The sequence below is a fragment of the Morchella importuna genome, assembly GCF_003444635.1.
Source record: "Morchella importuna strain M04M26 chromosome Unknown Morimp01GS015, whole genome shotgun sequence".
Lineage (NCBI taxonomy): Eukaryota > Fungi > Ascomycota > Pezizomycetes > Pezizales > Morchellaceae > Morchella > Morchella importuna.
The window spans coordinates 171422-186261 of NW_025763412.1; the positions used below are offsets into that span (position 1 = coordinate 171422).

The 14840-nt window shown below is 50.5% G+C and overlaps 3 protein-coding genes across 3 annotated transcripts; 1 reads left to right on the plus strand and 2 right to left on the minus strand.

Annotated features, from left to right (window-relative positions):
* Positions 1 to 2515: 2515 nt before the first annotated feature.
* On the minus strand, positions 2516 to 3035 carry LAJ45_05487 (uncharacterized protein; the record flags this gene model as incomplete). Its single annotated transcript, XM_046115058.1, has 3 exons — positions 2516 to 2566; positions 2706 to 2897; positions 2955 to 3035. The coding sequence occupies 3 exons, from the start codon at positions 3033 to 3035 to the stop codon at positions 2516 to 2518; spliced, it is 324 nt and encodes a 107-aa protein (XP_045971580.1).
* A 5878-nt stretch (positions 3036 to 8913) lies between these two features.
* LAJ45_05488 (uncharacterized protein) lies at positions 8914 to 11024 on the minus strand (the record flags this gene model as incomplete). Its single annotated transcript, XM_046115059.1, has 6 exons — positions 8914 to 9149; positions 9238 to 9309; positions 9425 to 9530; positions 9675 to 10151; positions 10586 to 10607; positions 10735 to 11024. 6 exons carry the CDS (start codon positions 11022 to 11024, stop codon positions 8914 to 8916), a joined length of 1203 nt encoding a protein of 400 aa, XP_045971581.1.
* A 1337-nt stretch (positions 11025 to 12361) lies between these two features.
* Positions 12362 to 14047, plus strand: LAJ45_05489 (uncharacterized protein; the record flags this gene model as incomplete). Its single annotated transcript, XM_046115060.1, has 3 exons — positions 12362 to 12383; positions 12482 to 12656; positions 12746 to 12782. The coding sequence occupies 3 exons, from the start codon at positions 12362 to 12364 to the stop codon at positions 12780 to 12782; spliced, it is 234 nt and encodes a 77-aa protein (XP_045971582.1).
* Positions 14048 to 14840: the final 793 nt, after the last annotated feature.

Here is a 14840-nt window from a genome sequence, read left to right on the forward strand (position 1 = left end):
CTCTATCAGCTCAGTCAATTTCCGTGACTTATTGGCGTTTCCCCATGATGGATGGCCGCGCCCATGTGACACGAAGCCATAAGGCGGAGTACGCACCGAAAGATACAAATGTAGATGCAGGAAGAGGGTTAAAGTCAAAACAAAAACGAGGGGTAATGACGAAATGTTGATATTCGATATGAGAATCCTATTGCTCTGGAAAAAGTCGGACGGTAAATACTGATAACTTTTTCCCCCGCTCTGGAGTATGATGTCGTCAGATATCTCATAATTATTTTTTCTTCCCGTGGCATCAAGGGTTCAATCAAGGGTCTCGTTCCTCTGCGCTGACGTATGATGTCTATCGTACGTTCGTCCATAGCAACCATAGCAACGCGAATAGGATAGATAGACACCTATCGTCACACCAACTCACAAGTCACGAACCACAAAATAGAGAAAGGAAACCTCACCCCCCCCACCTTCATCGAATACTTCCCCCCCCCCCCCCCCTGCTCCCCAACCTTGTGGAGAACCTGGGGGTTGGGCGTCTGTATCTACGGTAATAACTGATCCGACAGTACCCCACGATTCGAATCACACCAAATCTCAGTGTTTCCGATGCCCCGCAATTGATCCCTCAGGAGGTACACCACGAGACACAACATCATCATCACAATATATCTCCATGTTTGGAATGGAGGCCTATCGCGCGTGTAGTTCATAGGGGCGAGGATACCACGTTCACCTGACTTGATATTACTCCCCCCTTCTGCCTATCCCGAGGGCGCGGTGAGAGAAACGATATGGAGATGAGCCGGAGGAGGAGGAGGCTCGGCGGAGAGAAAGAATAATATGAGACAGGAATAGGCATCTATGATATCAAGTCACACCACATCACATCCTCCTCTTTTCCCGGCTATTGTTATTGATGGATGGTGTTGCCGTGCTGGCGCAGACTTATGATGATGACGAGTATGACTTGAGGGGCGCGCCTGTCTGCACCAACTCCGAGTTCTCTTCGTCACAAAACCCCGTCCAAAAAAGAAAAATAAGGGAAAATGTCTTCTTCACCTTGACCACACCCACAAGCAAATATTCTCCAAATACCCCGCCTCTTGAGCCCCACGTTCCAGCTTCAAGATAAGCTTCTTTACCGCCAAGATTGCAAGCGAACTGTCGATCCAGGGTCCTTTTCCTGAATAAGCATAGCCTTGCGGATCCACTGCGCAACGGCATCCGATATTGGGCTTTGCGGTCCGGTTTGATTATCAAGTGGTCTACATAACCTCCCACCACCGCCGGCAGATGCTCGGCCGGAAACTGAACGAGAAAACGGATATGATGGCCTGGGGGCGCTCCCAAAAATGAAATAGGATGAGGATGGAATGGACGTTACGTACATTGGCAAAAGAAGCCCTTGCGCAGGGCCCATGGCCAACAAAAAGGAAAAGCAAACGTTTGATGCACAAGAAGTAGCGGAACCAATCATTGACGTTGGGTAACGATAAGGCAAATATTGGACGGGGGACAAATTAAATCCCAGTGATGCCTACGAAATGTTTACCTGCTTGATTCGCAATCCGAAACACATCCCCTCCCTCTCCTCTCACCGATTGAAGGCATATATATACCGCTCTTCGGAAATTATTCTTCAAAAACCCGAATTTTTTTCAATGAAACCCTAACCCTATAAACTACCTTACGTGGCAGGTAGATATGTGAGTCTCAGTGCGGCAGCCCGCTATTTTCTTTTTATTTTTTTATTTTTTTTCGTTGCTCTTGCCGCTTTGGGTCAGCAAACCTCCAGCATCATGTCTGAGCGTCGAACGTCGTGGGGTTCAGTCCCCGAAAAGTGTTTGATGAACATCATAAGAAGAAACAGACAGAGGTGAAGGAAATGCCTACTGATTGGAAAGCACAGGCCAGCTCATCGATCTCATCCCAGCAACTTAATCTCCGGCAACATATCCGGCAGGTCAACCCTAGTCTATGGCAGGATAAGTAATCAGTTTAAGAAGAGAGAGGAAACAAAAAGGTTTTTTTTTTCTTTCTTTTTTTTCCTTATTTATATTTTCGTGGAAAAGTATATGCAATAGACAAATCTTGGTCGATCTCGTTCCTCTTGTGAACATTTCCGGTCCCACCCTTTCCCCCATGAATGGCAAAAATAGAAACTCTGCATAGAGAGTGGGATGGGGAGATATGAATCATTTCCTGTGTTGCCACAGCATTCAAAACCAGTCTACAGGATGGGTCTGAAGATCTTCTTGTAGCAGTAGCAGTAGCAACCTAACAAGGCGTCCGTGAACAGGCAGACAGGATAGGGTCTGTGTGTACTGCAGGAAGTTCACTGCACACACAAAAAAGACTTATCATCTCCTCATAGGGAGATATAACCAACCGAAAGATCACCAACATGACCGAGTGCTCATTAATGCCCTTTTCCTTTCTATTCTCCATGTTTTATTTCCTGACCGCCCACTATATCCATCCGGCCGGTCCCCCCTAAGCTGAGACAGAAGGTCCACGGCTTTTACTGTGGGGGGAGGGGGTTTTGGTTTAACAAGCACAGCATTTCATCTATCTATCCACCATATCAGATAATGGTTGCGGCCGGCCAGCAGACAACCCCTCCCCCCCATTCCCCGCCCCCGGGGAGAAAGCGGGAGGGGAAGCCTTACGACTTGTTTATTATTTTGCAACATCTAATGGGTTTTTCTCACAAGGGTATCGTGTCGCCGGGGCGGCCCGGCATTGAAACGCCTGACAGGACCCCCAAACTGACAGCGAGCGAAGGGGGTGCGGGGGGCATGGTACAGCATTGATGTTCTGACGGGATGCTTAGGCTTCTCGGTGTCAGCAGTGAAGTTAGAGTACGCGCGCTGTCTGTTGTCAAGTGTCAGAGTCATTGCTGTCTGCCCCACAGTTCATAAGTCGTCAGTGATATAGACAGCGCGGCAGGTTACACGTACGACAGTAGAGTGGCTGTGAACCAGTGCGCAGTGTGGAGTGCGGCGTGGCCGCGGCTCTATGCTTACTCGACGCAGTAACATACTCGCGACCAGCAACAAGAACCCGAAAATGCACGTCCTAATCTGCAATTTCCATTGGGGTAGAAGTCAAAAATACACCAAAGACTTGCAGCTGCATATTCGGGTTCTTGTTGCTGGTCGCGAGTAGAGTACAGACAAGCACAAGCAAGCCATCATGTATGCGCTCTGACGGGCCGATAGTTCCTACTCTTCCTTTTTAACCAACGCCCCGCGGTATGTACATTATTTACATACGCAATCACGTGTGGTTCCCCCCCTTCCATTCTTCCATTCTTCCTTTCTCTTCGAGAATCTTTGGTGTACATGTATGTACAGTGCGGTACTTGGGAGGTACCTTACATGAGAGTATAGGCAGGTACCTACATATAATGTAGGTATAGTGGAGTACTTGTTACCTGTTTCTGTTTCTTCCTTGCCTACGTGAAACCATAGAGGAAGGTATCGTGCTGTTGTAGAACACTCATATAGCCTGTACTATTATATTATTCATTATTACTCCCCACGCCAAGACGTTCTAGAACAATGTAGTCCACCTCGGCCATCACCTCGCGAGCTACAGACATATGAGATCCTGAAGCTTTCGTGATATTAGCCAATATCACACTCTTTACCTGTTACTTATGTTACGACGACGGCGACGACGACGATGATGCCTAACCTGCCATTGTAGGTATGTACCCCGTACCCCACGGCTGGAGCAGCTCAGTGGAGGGAGGATACATCTGATATTACCACCAACATGACAGGCAGTATGTACCAATTACCTATATGTATCCATCCCAACCTAGCCCACCCATACTGCAACTGTTACCATGGAGACAGCCTGCAATAAGCAAGCTCGGCACTTTTACTCCTATCCCAGAGATCCCACTACAGTCGTCCACAGGGTGAGGACGAACACTGGGTGTAGACGAACAAGGATTTTTGGACAAATAGAAAGATCACTTGGGCAGCTTGGCTGTTTCTTGCCATATTGAGAACCCTGGTTCGTCTTCACCCAGTGTTCGTCCTCACCCTGTGAACGACTGTAGTTATTACCTAGCTACCATATGTAGCTCGGCCTTTGGCACCACATTTCCCCCGAACCCCATATGCGCCCCAGCCTGGGATTGGTGGGGGTCGGGTATGGGGTTTATTCCCCGAGTCTGGGGCTGGGGCTGGGGCGTGGGCGTGGGCGTGGGCGTGGGCGTGGGCGTGGGCGGCGTGGGTGCGTGGGTTGGTAGGGTAGGGGGTCCGGGGGGTGGGAAATGGGAAATTACGGGTAGGTAAAGTAGATCGAATAGGTGGTTGAGTTCTTGATATTGGGCTGGCTGTCTATGGCTATGGCCGTGGCTATGGCCATACCCCTAGCTAGCTACACTTCCTGCTCCGACGTCCCATTTGTTCCTTGATTTCCTTGGATATCGATAATAGGAAAAAAGGGGAGGGAGGGAGCGAGTCATCATCTGTGATGCTAGCTAGCTACATACTCTAGCTAATGTGAGTGCGGGAACGATCGCACGGCAGCAGGGTAGGGGCCGGGTGAATGGGAGATGACCATGGGAGAGCGGGTAAAATCTATTTTTTTTCTGCCTCTTTTTTTTTCTTTTTCTTTCTTTGCTCGAGAGGGGAGAGGGGGTGAGGGAGGGAGTGAGGTCATAGTGGTGTATTCTACTGGTGATGGCAGGGCATGGCAGGGCGGTGTAGAAGAGTGGTATAGAGTGGGTAGGTAGAGTGGTGGAAATACAGGTATTCTAGCTAGCTAGTAGGAGATATCTAGGCACCCGCTGCTCTACACGTGTATATCCAAGAGACCGCACTGGCTGGCTTCCACTCTGGAATAGGTACTCTACCCACTCCACTCCTCTACTGACCGACCGCCGCCCACCCACCCTCCATCTCGCCACTTGTGGTGCCATCATCCAGCATCATATCCCTCTCACCTCCATATCCCCCCCCCCCCCCCAGTACCTGTCTGCCTTGTTCCGGGGTGAGAGAAAGGGGGTGGGTTGTGGTAGAGTCCCCGGTTCAGATTCCAGCGATCTGGCCGATTCAAAACAACCCAAACAGTAGAGGAGAGATATCTTGAGCCTGTGTATTTATCCGGCCTGCTCTTCGGCCGGCCGAAGATGCTCCGAAATCCCTCCCCCTCGTTGTGTGTTCTGTTCGGCGACCGGCCGAAGAGGAGCTGAGCTCCTCCTGGAATGGAATTGGGAGGTTACTATTCTTGACGGTGGCCGGCCGGCGCGCCTATCTTTGTTGTTGTTGGTGTTTGGGGGTTATAGTGATATGGGGAGTGATATGGGGAGGGAGTACGAGGTGAGCCCCCACGAGAGATTAGATATCCCACTCTCTAGCTGGGTAGGTAGCGGGAATTACTTTAGTTTACGAGGTAGGGAGGTAGCGAGAGAAAGTCTTATCTCGACAGCCAGAGGGAAAGAGTCTAACTGTACCGTGGGGTAATGGGAATGGGGTACCTATTCTCTACTACTACTGTGCTGAAACCCGCAGGCCCGTGCTAGAGCTTGATTGCGGGATTAGGGGTTCAGGTAAAGTAGAGGTTACGGGTGGTAAAGTACCTAGAGGAGTGGTTGATATCAACCGGCGGCGGCGCGGCGGATACTGGCAGTGAGCACTAACCTTTGTAGCTACGATGATACTCTGCAATAATTGGATTACTGGCCGTGGAAGCGCTTGAGCAGCTCGCCTGTTAACTCGCTCGCCATAGATAGCTGGGGTTTGTAGCTAGTAATCAAATAAAGCAAAACCAGCAAATCAGAGCAAATCACACCAGCAGCTCGGAGAAGCTCGTGAACAGCCATAGATAGGCAATCAATCCCCACCACCACCTCGCTCTACCCCGGGCCGGCGGCCACGGCCACGACAGGAACGGTGTCAGAGGATTTGCAAACCGAAACCGAAACGAAACGACGGGGCCCTCGGTTTGGTCTGGTCTGCGCGGTTTTTTCGGAAAAACATGTGTATGTGTGTGTGCTGAGCGCATTAGGAAAATAAAAATTCTCAGCCGCACGCGCAGGAAGGTGAGGTGAGGGAGACTAAAGGTGTACCTGCATGGCGGAGTACCGGGTAGAAAGTCGAGAGAAGCACAACCCAAACCTACCACAAAAACCCACAACCGCAACCGCAGCCGCAGCCGGCAGAATACATAGAACAAAATTCTAAATCTACAAATCGTAAACAGCAATCAAACCCCTGCAAGATACGAAATCGTAGATGGAGAGCTCGAAGCCCGATATACAACGACCTCCGCCGACCAACCGACCAACCAAACACTCTCCATCCGTCCACCTACCCATCCACCCCTAACCTCGGCGGCCAGCCGGACGAAAAAGCAACGGGCAACCCTCTTCCCCATTCTTCTCCTTCTCCGCCCGAGCAACATCACCCACCGCATCTCCGACCGGGCAAAAGGAAACACCCTCCTCGGGACCCCCGGGGAGGATAGCGGAAAACCCCATAGCAGGGATGTGTAGGTTTTTCCCCCCGGCCCCCCCCGCACGCGTTCCGGGGGTTGTACCGTACTGGTCTTAGAGGCTTGGGTGTGCGTAGAAGCGTGTTCTAGAAGACGGTATGGCTACGGTATGGCTACGTAGGCCTAGCCTCGCCATACTGTCTGTCTGTCTACCTACCTACATCTATTCTCTGCGTGCAGCAGGAAAAAAGAAAAAAATCAGGTATACACACACGGCGAGAACAGCGACTCTGATTTAAGTGTATATTTGCCAGACCAGGGGCGCGGAAAAACATTTTCCCCCCGGACCCTGAGCCGGAGGCATGCTGTCTAGCTATGGATGTGGAGATGAGAGCTAGCCCCCGCAATGCTACTCCGGGGAAGGGAGGCAAATTAGATTTTACGGGCAAGACAGAAAGAGAGACACCTTGCGGGCCGGTATTTGATGGGGAGTGGGGAGTGGGAAGGACCCTGGAGCTAGCTACATGTAGCTATGGAGCTAGGGAGGGAGTGAAATTAGAAAAAAAGCTGGGGAAAGGAACAAAGAGCTTTCTCCCCGATATTGGGAGGTAGGGCTTCGGGGAGCTTTTCCGGGGAAAATTGGTTTAGGATCTAGAGCTTTGAGATTTTGAGGTTGAGTAGACCGGAAGAGTGCTTCCCCGCAAAATAATGTCAATTGGAGAGCGGAGTAGAGTGGAGTACATAGATGGAGGTATGTGTACTGGGCATCGGGTTCTAGGTACGGTATAGCAGGTATAGCTAGCTAGCTACATGGTCTACGCCTTATGCTTATGGAAAGTAGATACCCTACGGTACCACATATCTACATACCAGATACATACATCTACACATATCTATTATCGGGTATCAAAAATAACCGATCACCTCACGACAACGTCGAAATCACTTCAGGTCAGAATAACTCAACAACCAGGAGAGCAATTGAGTAATTTTAAGTCTCCTAAACAGAGTTAGGTGCTTGAGGGGAATGGAATTACCCTTCTGACCTCGAAAGTCTCGATGTGAGGTTTCTTCGCAGGTCGGTTTTGGTTGCTATGGGTCTCACGAGGGTGCCAGTGATCGGTTATTTTTGATACCCGACAATACATTTACGGCAAGAACAGCGGCGCTCAAATAGCCAGGTAAGATCGAAGGCAGGAGGCCAGATGTCTCTCTACAACCAACAATCGACAATCATCAACAGCTCAGCAATCCCCAAATCCCCAAATCCCCATTACCGTTGACCCGGAAAAATCTTTTATCCCCCCCTCCTCTCCAACCAACCCGACCTCCCCCAGTGATAATATCAATGTAACCACCGGGCAAGCCTCCGCACTTACTGCGTATTGTAAAGCATAAGTCATCCTGCCATCATACATGTGCAAATCTCACTGTAACCACAGCACATCTCACTGTAACCGCATAACTACATGTATCTCACTGTAACCGCATATCTCACGTAACCACAGTAAGCTGACAACTTGATCATTGCCACCCACCCACCCACCACCACAACCAATGATCAAAGTGCAACAAAGCCGCCGCCGCCGTGCCGTAGCCGCGACCGCGGACACGGAGGTGGTTGCATCGACGGCGCGGTGGGGGCGGAGTGTGGGATGTGGGATATACATATGTACTTTATGCGCGTTTTTAATTTGTGGCGGGATGGGGCGGAGAATAATATGTACCCCACGCCGGACTGGACGGGAAGCTGGGCTGCAGGGGAGAAAGCGAGATGGGGATTTAAGCGACTTTTTGATATGAAATGTAGGTAGCCCGGAAGTAGGTACTCGTAGCTTTATAGCGTTTCCGAACACGACCAATATTGCATGACATACGAAAAAGCGCCAAATCCACCTTTTTGTATATCATGCAATATTGGTCGTGTTCGGAAACGCTATAAAGCTACGAGTAGTGGTGGAGGATGAGATGTCTCGGAGGTGCCGGATTCGTTTCGTGGGGTTGCGGTGAGGTAATTTCGGTCTCGTGAAGCGGCGGGTGTGTAGTGTGGTAGGGAATGTAGTTTGGAACTCTCCTGCAACACTTAATAATAGATTTTGAGGAGAGTGTAGAGTACAAGTGAAATAAAGTTTTACGCAGTTACCGGAAACGTGGTAGTTTCAACGGCTGCTGGTCGTTTCTTAGTGGCCCAGGATAACTGAACTAGTGGGTCGAGTGATTGTCTATGTTTTTAGAATGTCTACTGCATCATGCCATGTCATGCCATACTGCTCGCTCGGTCATTACAATTAATAGACCCTCCCCATCCCTAGCACTGAAAAAAACGCCATGTACAGAAAAAATTAAACTTTTGCACCCCAGCTTCTATCATCATCATCTACCCCCATAATACACAAAGTCAAACAATTAGCCAACAGCATATAAAAAAGTCACCCGCATTAAAAAAAATATCAAACACAAATATAATCACGAGAACAAAGGAATATACAAATGCTCGCCAGTCTCCACGATGCCCAGCTTCTCGCCGACTCTGAGCACGCTCCGCTCGTCCGCGGGCACGAGCTGCATGCCCAGACATGCATTCTTCGGCGACCCTGCGTCAATGTTGCGGTACGAGCGCATGGTTTTGTCGGGTTCTTGCATGTGTTTCTCTCCGGTGTCCTGGTTGACGTTTGGGAGGCGGCATCGGACCGTACGTGCAGCTGTGGTGGTGGTTTGTATTAGAATATGCCTACTACTAATAAACAAAGGGAGAAGGGTTAGATGGGTGGCTAGGGGGTAGACGCTTACCAGCGTAGTACATCTTTCCTCCAAACGTAATCTTCTTCCAATCATCCTCTGAGAATGCTTTAGGTCCCGAAACTGCAGTAAAGCGTTAGTTAGTTGGTTGGCTTGGCCCAGATATCAATGATCACCAATGTCAGAAAATGGAACTGGGGGGAGGGAAAAAAAAAAAAAAGAAAAAAAGGAAACATACCAACGATATTAGCGCGAAAGCGCTTCACGCTAAGATCTGGGATCTTGTCTGTAATCTTGCTATTTAGTTCCCGCACCGAAGCCAGGTTGAGCATATGCACTGGATACTGTAAAAAAAAATTGGAGTAAATCCGCTAGTCAGTGAAATTGTAAATCTCGACGTGTGTGGTGTGGCCCCATATTCCTGCATAATGTACACACATAGTGTGGGGGTCATATAGGGGAGTAGAATAGACAATATCGGGACATACCGCATCCGCAAACCCAACCACACTCTGGAAGCCCAACTCCTCCTTCCTCGGCGCGTTCCTGTACACCTCCCTCAACCGCTCCTCGCAGGTCCTAAAGAGCCTGACCTCCCCCTTCGCGCCGAGGAAGGCCGCGAGCTCCTTCAGCTCGCTCTGGATCACACTGCTGACGTCGTATGCCTCGGGGGTGCATTTCCAGATCTTTACATTGACGAGAGGGAATCTTGCCATGACATCCTTGCTGCCCGACAGCGGCAGCTGGAATGTCCTCGTGTCCGTACCCGCTGGGAGCAGTGACAGCGGCAATGGGCGCGGCGTGGCTGTGAGGGGGAATGTGATGCTCAAGGTCCCGCCGGTGGGGGACTTGGGCTGCGTGTGGATGGTGGGTGTGATGAGCGCCATTTGCGGGTATTGGCGCTGCGTGATGAAGTTCCATTCCGGGGCGCCAGTGCGCGGGTAGGGCCGGAGTTCGGCGAACATCTGTGGGGTGCAGGGCGAGTTAGAAATGGGCTGACATTTTGTTGACTGGGGTGGGGGCGCCCCGTGGGATTGCCGCGGGGTGCGGGGGTGGGCACGGGGTTGGTTGTTGGACATGGGGCTTTCTTTTGAGGGGGAGGGTCATCTCTTTTTTTTTTTTTCGTTATTTATATTGGGAAGGGAAAAGTGCCGCGTGAGAAATCATGAAACAGCATTTGTTGGTGCCGCGTAAGGCGATACATGCGGTCTTGGAGGCATTGTTTTGGGTATTGGGGGTAGAAGAAGCAAATTTTAAAAGCAAATATATAAAATGCAAGTGTAAAATGTAGACAAGTATGTAGTTTCGTGATTTCTTCACAAAGTGCGCGGAAAATTATATATGCCGGGGCAGTAAAAGTAAAGTAATTGAAAAGCAATCCAAATGGAGGCTTCCTTACGAATTGGCGGTCATGCTCAAAACTATCACAACAAGCGGTAGTTAGCTTTTACACTTCATTCTTTCGTCTTTACCGGGGGGGGGGGGGGGGTGCAAAACAAAAAGTATAAAAAAAGAAAGCAAGACAAAACAAAAAAAAAATTTACCTACCCAGTAGGCACTACATTCACCTCATCCACCTCGACCCCTCTGCAACTCTTTACGGGGTATATCCACAGGCTCTTGACCTTCCAATCCTCATCTCCGTCCGGGCCATACTGAAACTCATCTGCAAGGTTGCTTTTCTCCGGACCCAACCCCATCTTCTCGCCCTTTGGCTCGACGTCTGCCGCTCTGAGCAACCGGGTGAACACCAGCCAGCTGATGACCGCCGCGGCACCTGACATGAGGAATTGCTGCAGTGACGAGGCTGCCACGGTGGGGGGAAGTTCCACGGCCATGGTGAGCGAGAGAGAGGGTGATAGTGTGATTCGATGTCTCACGACGGCCGAGAGCGGGAGTCTGGTTTCTTTCTGAAAGGAAAAAGATGTACAAGTATGTATGTACGGTACCGCGTGTGTGTTGAACCGGGGTAGGTAACGAAAAAAAAAAAAAAAAAAAAAGGTGACGGTGGGATCGCTGATCGTAACCCTGTGACTGTTGAAAGAGAGGGATGTGAATCGAAGAGATGTACAAAAAAAACAAAACGTGTGCGTGAATGCGCACCCCGAGTGACGATGGTAGGACGTTGTTAGAACGATAGTAGACGCAATAGTGCGATAGTTTCTTCACGGAAAACCCCTTCCACTCAGTCAGTGCATGCACGTTACTAGTACCTTCTATTGTTTATGAACCGGGGTACTTTTTCTCTCCACGAATAGGTGCGTAGCGGGTGGTGAATTCTCTGCAGGTACGATTAAACTGTGGGATGAGCTGTTTCGAATGAGAATCCCGGCAGAGGGGAGGAGGAATAGGAGGAGGAGAGCTGGGGGGTGGTCGCAGAGTTTTTGAGAGAGCTATGGAACTCAATTATGATCATCATGTCTAAGTGTATTGCAAATTTCTCATCCATTTTAGGTATGGAAAGGGCCTAGGGGAGGGCTGTTGGAAGGGTTGTGTGGAACCCTCTAAAGTCAAAATTTTACTAGCTGCCGGGAACCGTTGAGAGGAAAAAAGGGAGATGCGCAGTCAGGGTTTATGCGGCTCCAATCGTGAGGCTATTCTTTAATTTTCCCCTGGCGATCTCGATAAGGCCATTCTAGAATCCGATTAACGGTTCAGAATCCGATAACCAGAGTATAGTTCGTACATGTACTCTAGGACAGAATAGAACTGAGCACATAGAGCAGGCAGGTACATTTTCAGATAACCTGGTTATGATTTGGCAGAGCAAGAGCTAGAGCCTGGAATAGAGGCTGGAGGGCAAGCATTCGTCTGAACATCGGGATGTCTATCCGTTTGTTTTGCTTTTTGTTTCTGTCCTGTCCCGGTACATGATAGAGTTCCGTTTTTTTTTCTGCCCCTGTACCATTTTCTACCCTTACGGTAGATAGTTTACCTCACGTGTCAAACACTCAACGCGTCTCCCCCCAGCACACACAGCCTGTTAATCGTCCACCGCATCAACATCATCATCATCATCTTCACCAACCACCACATATCACCATAACCACCACACATCATACACACATTACACATTACATCGCACATACCCTACGCATACACATGTGCCCCAGCCCCAGGCCGGTCACTCCAGCCCCCCTCCCCTCTCAAAACGAAACATCAAACACCAAACACCATGGCATCAATCTCGTCTTCTCGTAAGCAGGCATTCATCCATGCAGTGATGATGTTTCCCGCCTTACCTCACAGCGCTCCTTGCAGCTAACACAAACCTCAAATGCCACCCCCTAAACAGATCGTCTGCACTCCATCTCAGCCTCACAAGCCCTGACCACCTCCACCACCTCCCAATCACTCACGATCTCCACCGGCTCCTGCACCCTTGACAGCCACCTCTCCTCAGCCGGACTTCCGCCCAGCAAGGTCCATGAGCTTTGTGGCCCTCCTGGCGCTGGCAAAACCGCAATGGCGTAAGTTGTCAACAATCGCGCACACACACTCCTCCACCCACCCCTCACTCAATGACTAGTTTTTTTTTGACCGGCCGGGTAGGATGCAGATGGCCGCAAATACCCTCCTATCAGGACACCGCGTAACCTGGATCGACACATCACACCCACTCCCGAAACCGAGGCTGCTGTCAATGATTGCTGCGCAGGCACGCCCGGATGAGGACCCACAGGGCTACATGGCATCACTAAAGACCTGGCATGCTAGGTCCCTGCCACACTTGCTGGCGCTGTTCTTGCACCCGCCGCCAGACTCTACATTCCCGCCGGAGGGTACAGGGCTGGTGGTGATCGACAATGTGGGCACGGTGTTCACGGCGGCGTTCCCGCCCGGGAGTGAGGACTTCAACAAGAAGCTGTCGGCCGGCGCCGATAAGCGCGGGTCAGGGTCAGCATCGCCGGGGCCGAAGCAGCCGCCGCGGAAGTTTGCGGTCATGGTGGATCTGGTAAAGGCGCTTGAGCGGCTGGCTGTCACGAGGAAGATAGCGGTACCAATCCCCGCGCCCGCCCGCCCCACCCCGCACCCGCCCCGCGATGCTAAATATGTAGATATAGATACTTGTAATAAACCAAATGACAACCCGCGTAATTGCTGGGGCAAGCGCAATTCTTCAACCGGCTGTCATATCGCCATTGTGGTCTGCGGCTTTATATACAAGACTCTACATCCACCGTAATAGTATATCCCCCCCAAGCTAGCGAATCCCGACTCAGTGCCCATCCAGCAAATCCGCTTCGTCTCAATCCTGAAAGGGAACGGTAAGACCTACCATGACTTTGAAAGCGGAATTGAAGGCAAAGTCGCCATTGTGATCGTGCAGATCCACGACGGTGGTATATCAGACGTGGAGCTCCTGGGCCCTCTCACGCCCGCACCTACACGCCCTACATTAAAAGACAAGAGAGTAGTATTCTCAGAGTCACCTGGTGCAACCCCATCTGCATCTCCCCTAGTCAAACTATCAGAGGAGGCCGACCCCAACCCAGACCCATCCCAGGTATCAGCAATACCCCCAGAGATGCCCACCGCACAGTCACCGCCGCACACATCATCACCCCTATCGCCGCCCCCACCATCGCCCTCCTATTCCGCAGCGTTCACACCCCGGTCGCAGTCGCTGGTGGTGACCGGGTCTCCGGAACCAAAGCGACGGAAAACGGGGTTGGAGTTGGGCGTGGTGCGGGGCAGCGATGAGGAGGACACGGACGAGGACTGGTCTGATGAGGAGGGTGGCTTGGATGATTGCGGGGCGCCGGTAAAAGTGACAGCTGCTGCTGCTGACACGGACGGGGTAAATGGGCTTACGACATTTGATGTTGTGGGGCAGGAGGACGGGAAGGAGGGTAGTTGAGGGGTGACTTATGGGGAGACGCGGGGGAGAGAATCTCATTCAGATTGGGTTTGAAGGAGAAAAATAGTAATGTCAGGCAATAAAAATCATCGGGTGATTGATGATGGCCTGGGAGAGAGAGAGGTGATTTTCGAAATTACGGGGCATCATTAATCATTGACACCCATGTAATCAGGAGTAGTTTGGTGGTTCGTCTTTTCTTCTTTCTCTTTCTCTCTCTCTTTCTTTCTCCCTCGGTAGTTGAGATTGGGTCTGCCGGTTTTGAAGAATTAAAAATAAAATTAAGATTCCTAGTACTTTTTTCAGCTCTCATGTGAAGGGAAAATTAATAAAAAATAGCTTCTGACAGCTGCACGATTAGATGTCGGGTGGGTGAAGAGTTTGGATATGCTTACACCTCACGCCACGGGGAGAAATAATGGCTCTTTGGTATTTATGCATGTCTAGTCGTTTTAGATTGTGTTTCCCCGGGCGCGGGGTCCATTTAGGGCATGCGCATTCGCGGGGAATTAACTTTGTTCCGGAGTAGGTATGTGGTATGTGGGTACGTTTGACAGGCCATACAAGGTATATTCTTATTCAAACACATGTTGTAAGAAAATTCAAGAATTGGGTAGAAAAGGCACATAAAACCCCTTCCTCCTAGCTCCGAGCATATGATGATAATCACGGGCGTCGGGCCGTCCCCGATTTTCCTCTGCGAAAAAGCCTGCCTAGCTAGCTGCCTCATCGGCGTATTCGTAGCCCCGGCCTATGGCACGATAATATTTCTCCACATCTCAACCGTTGAGAT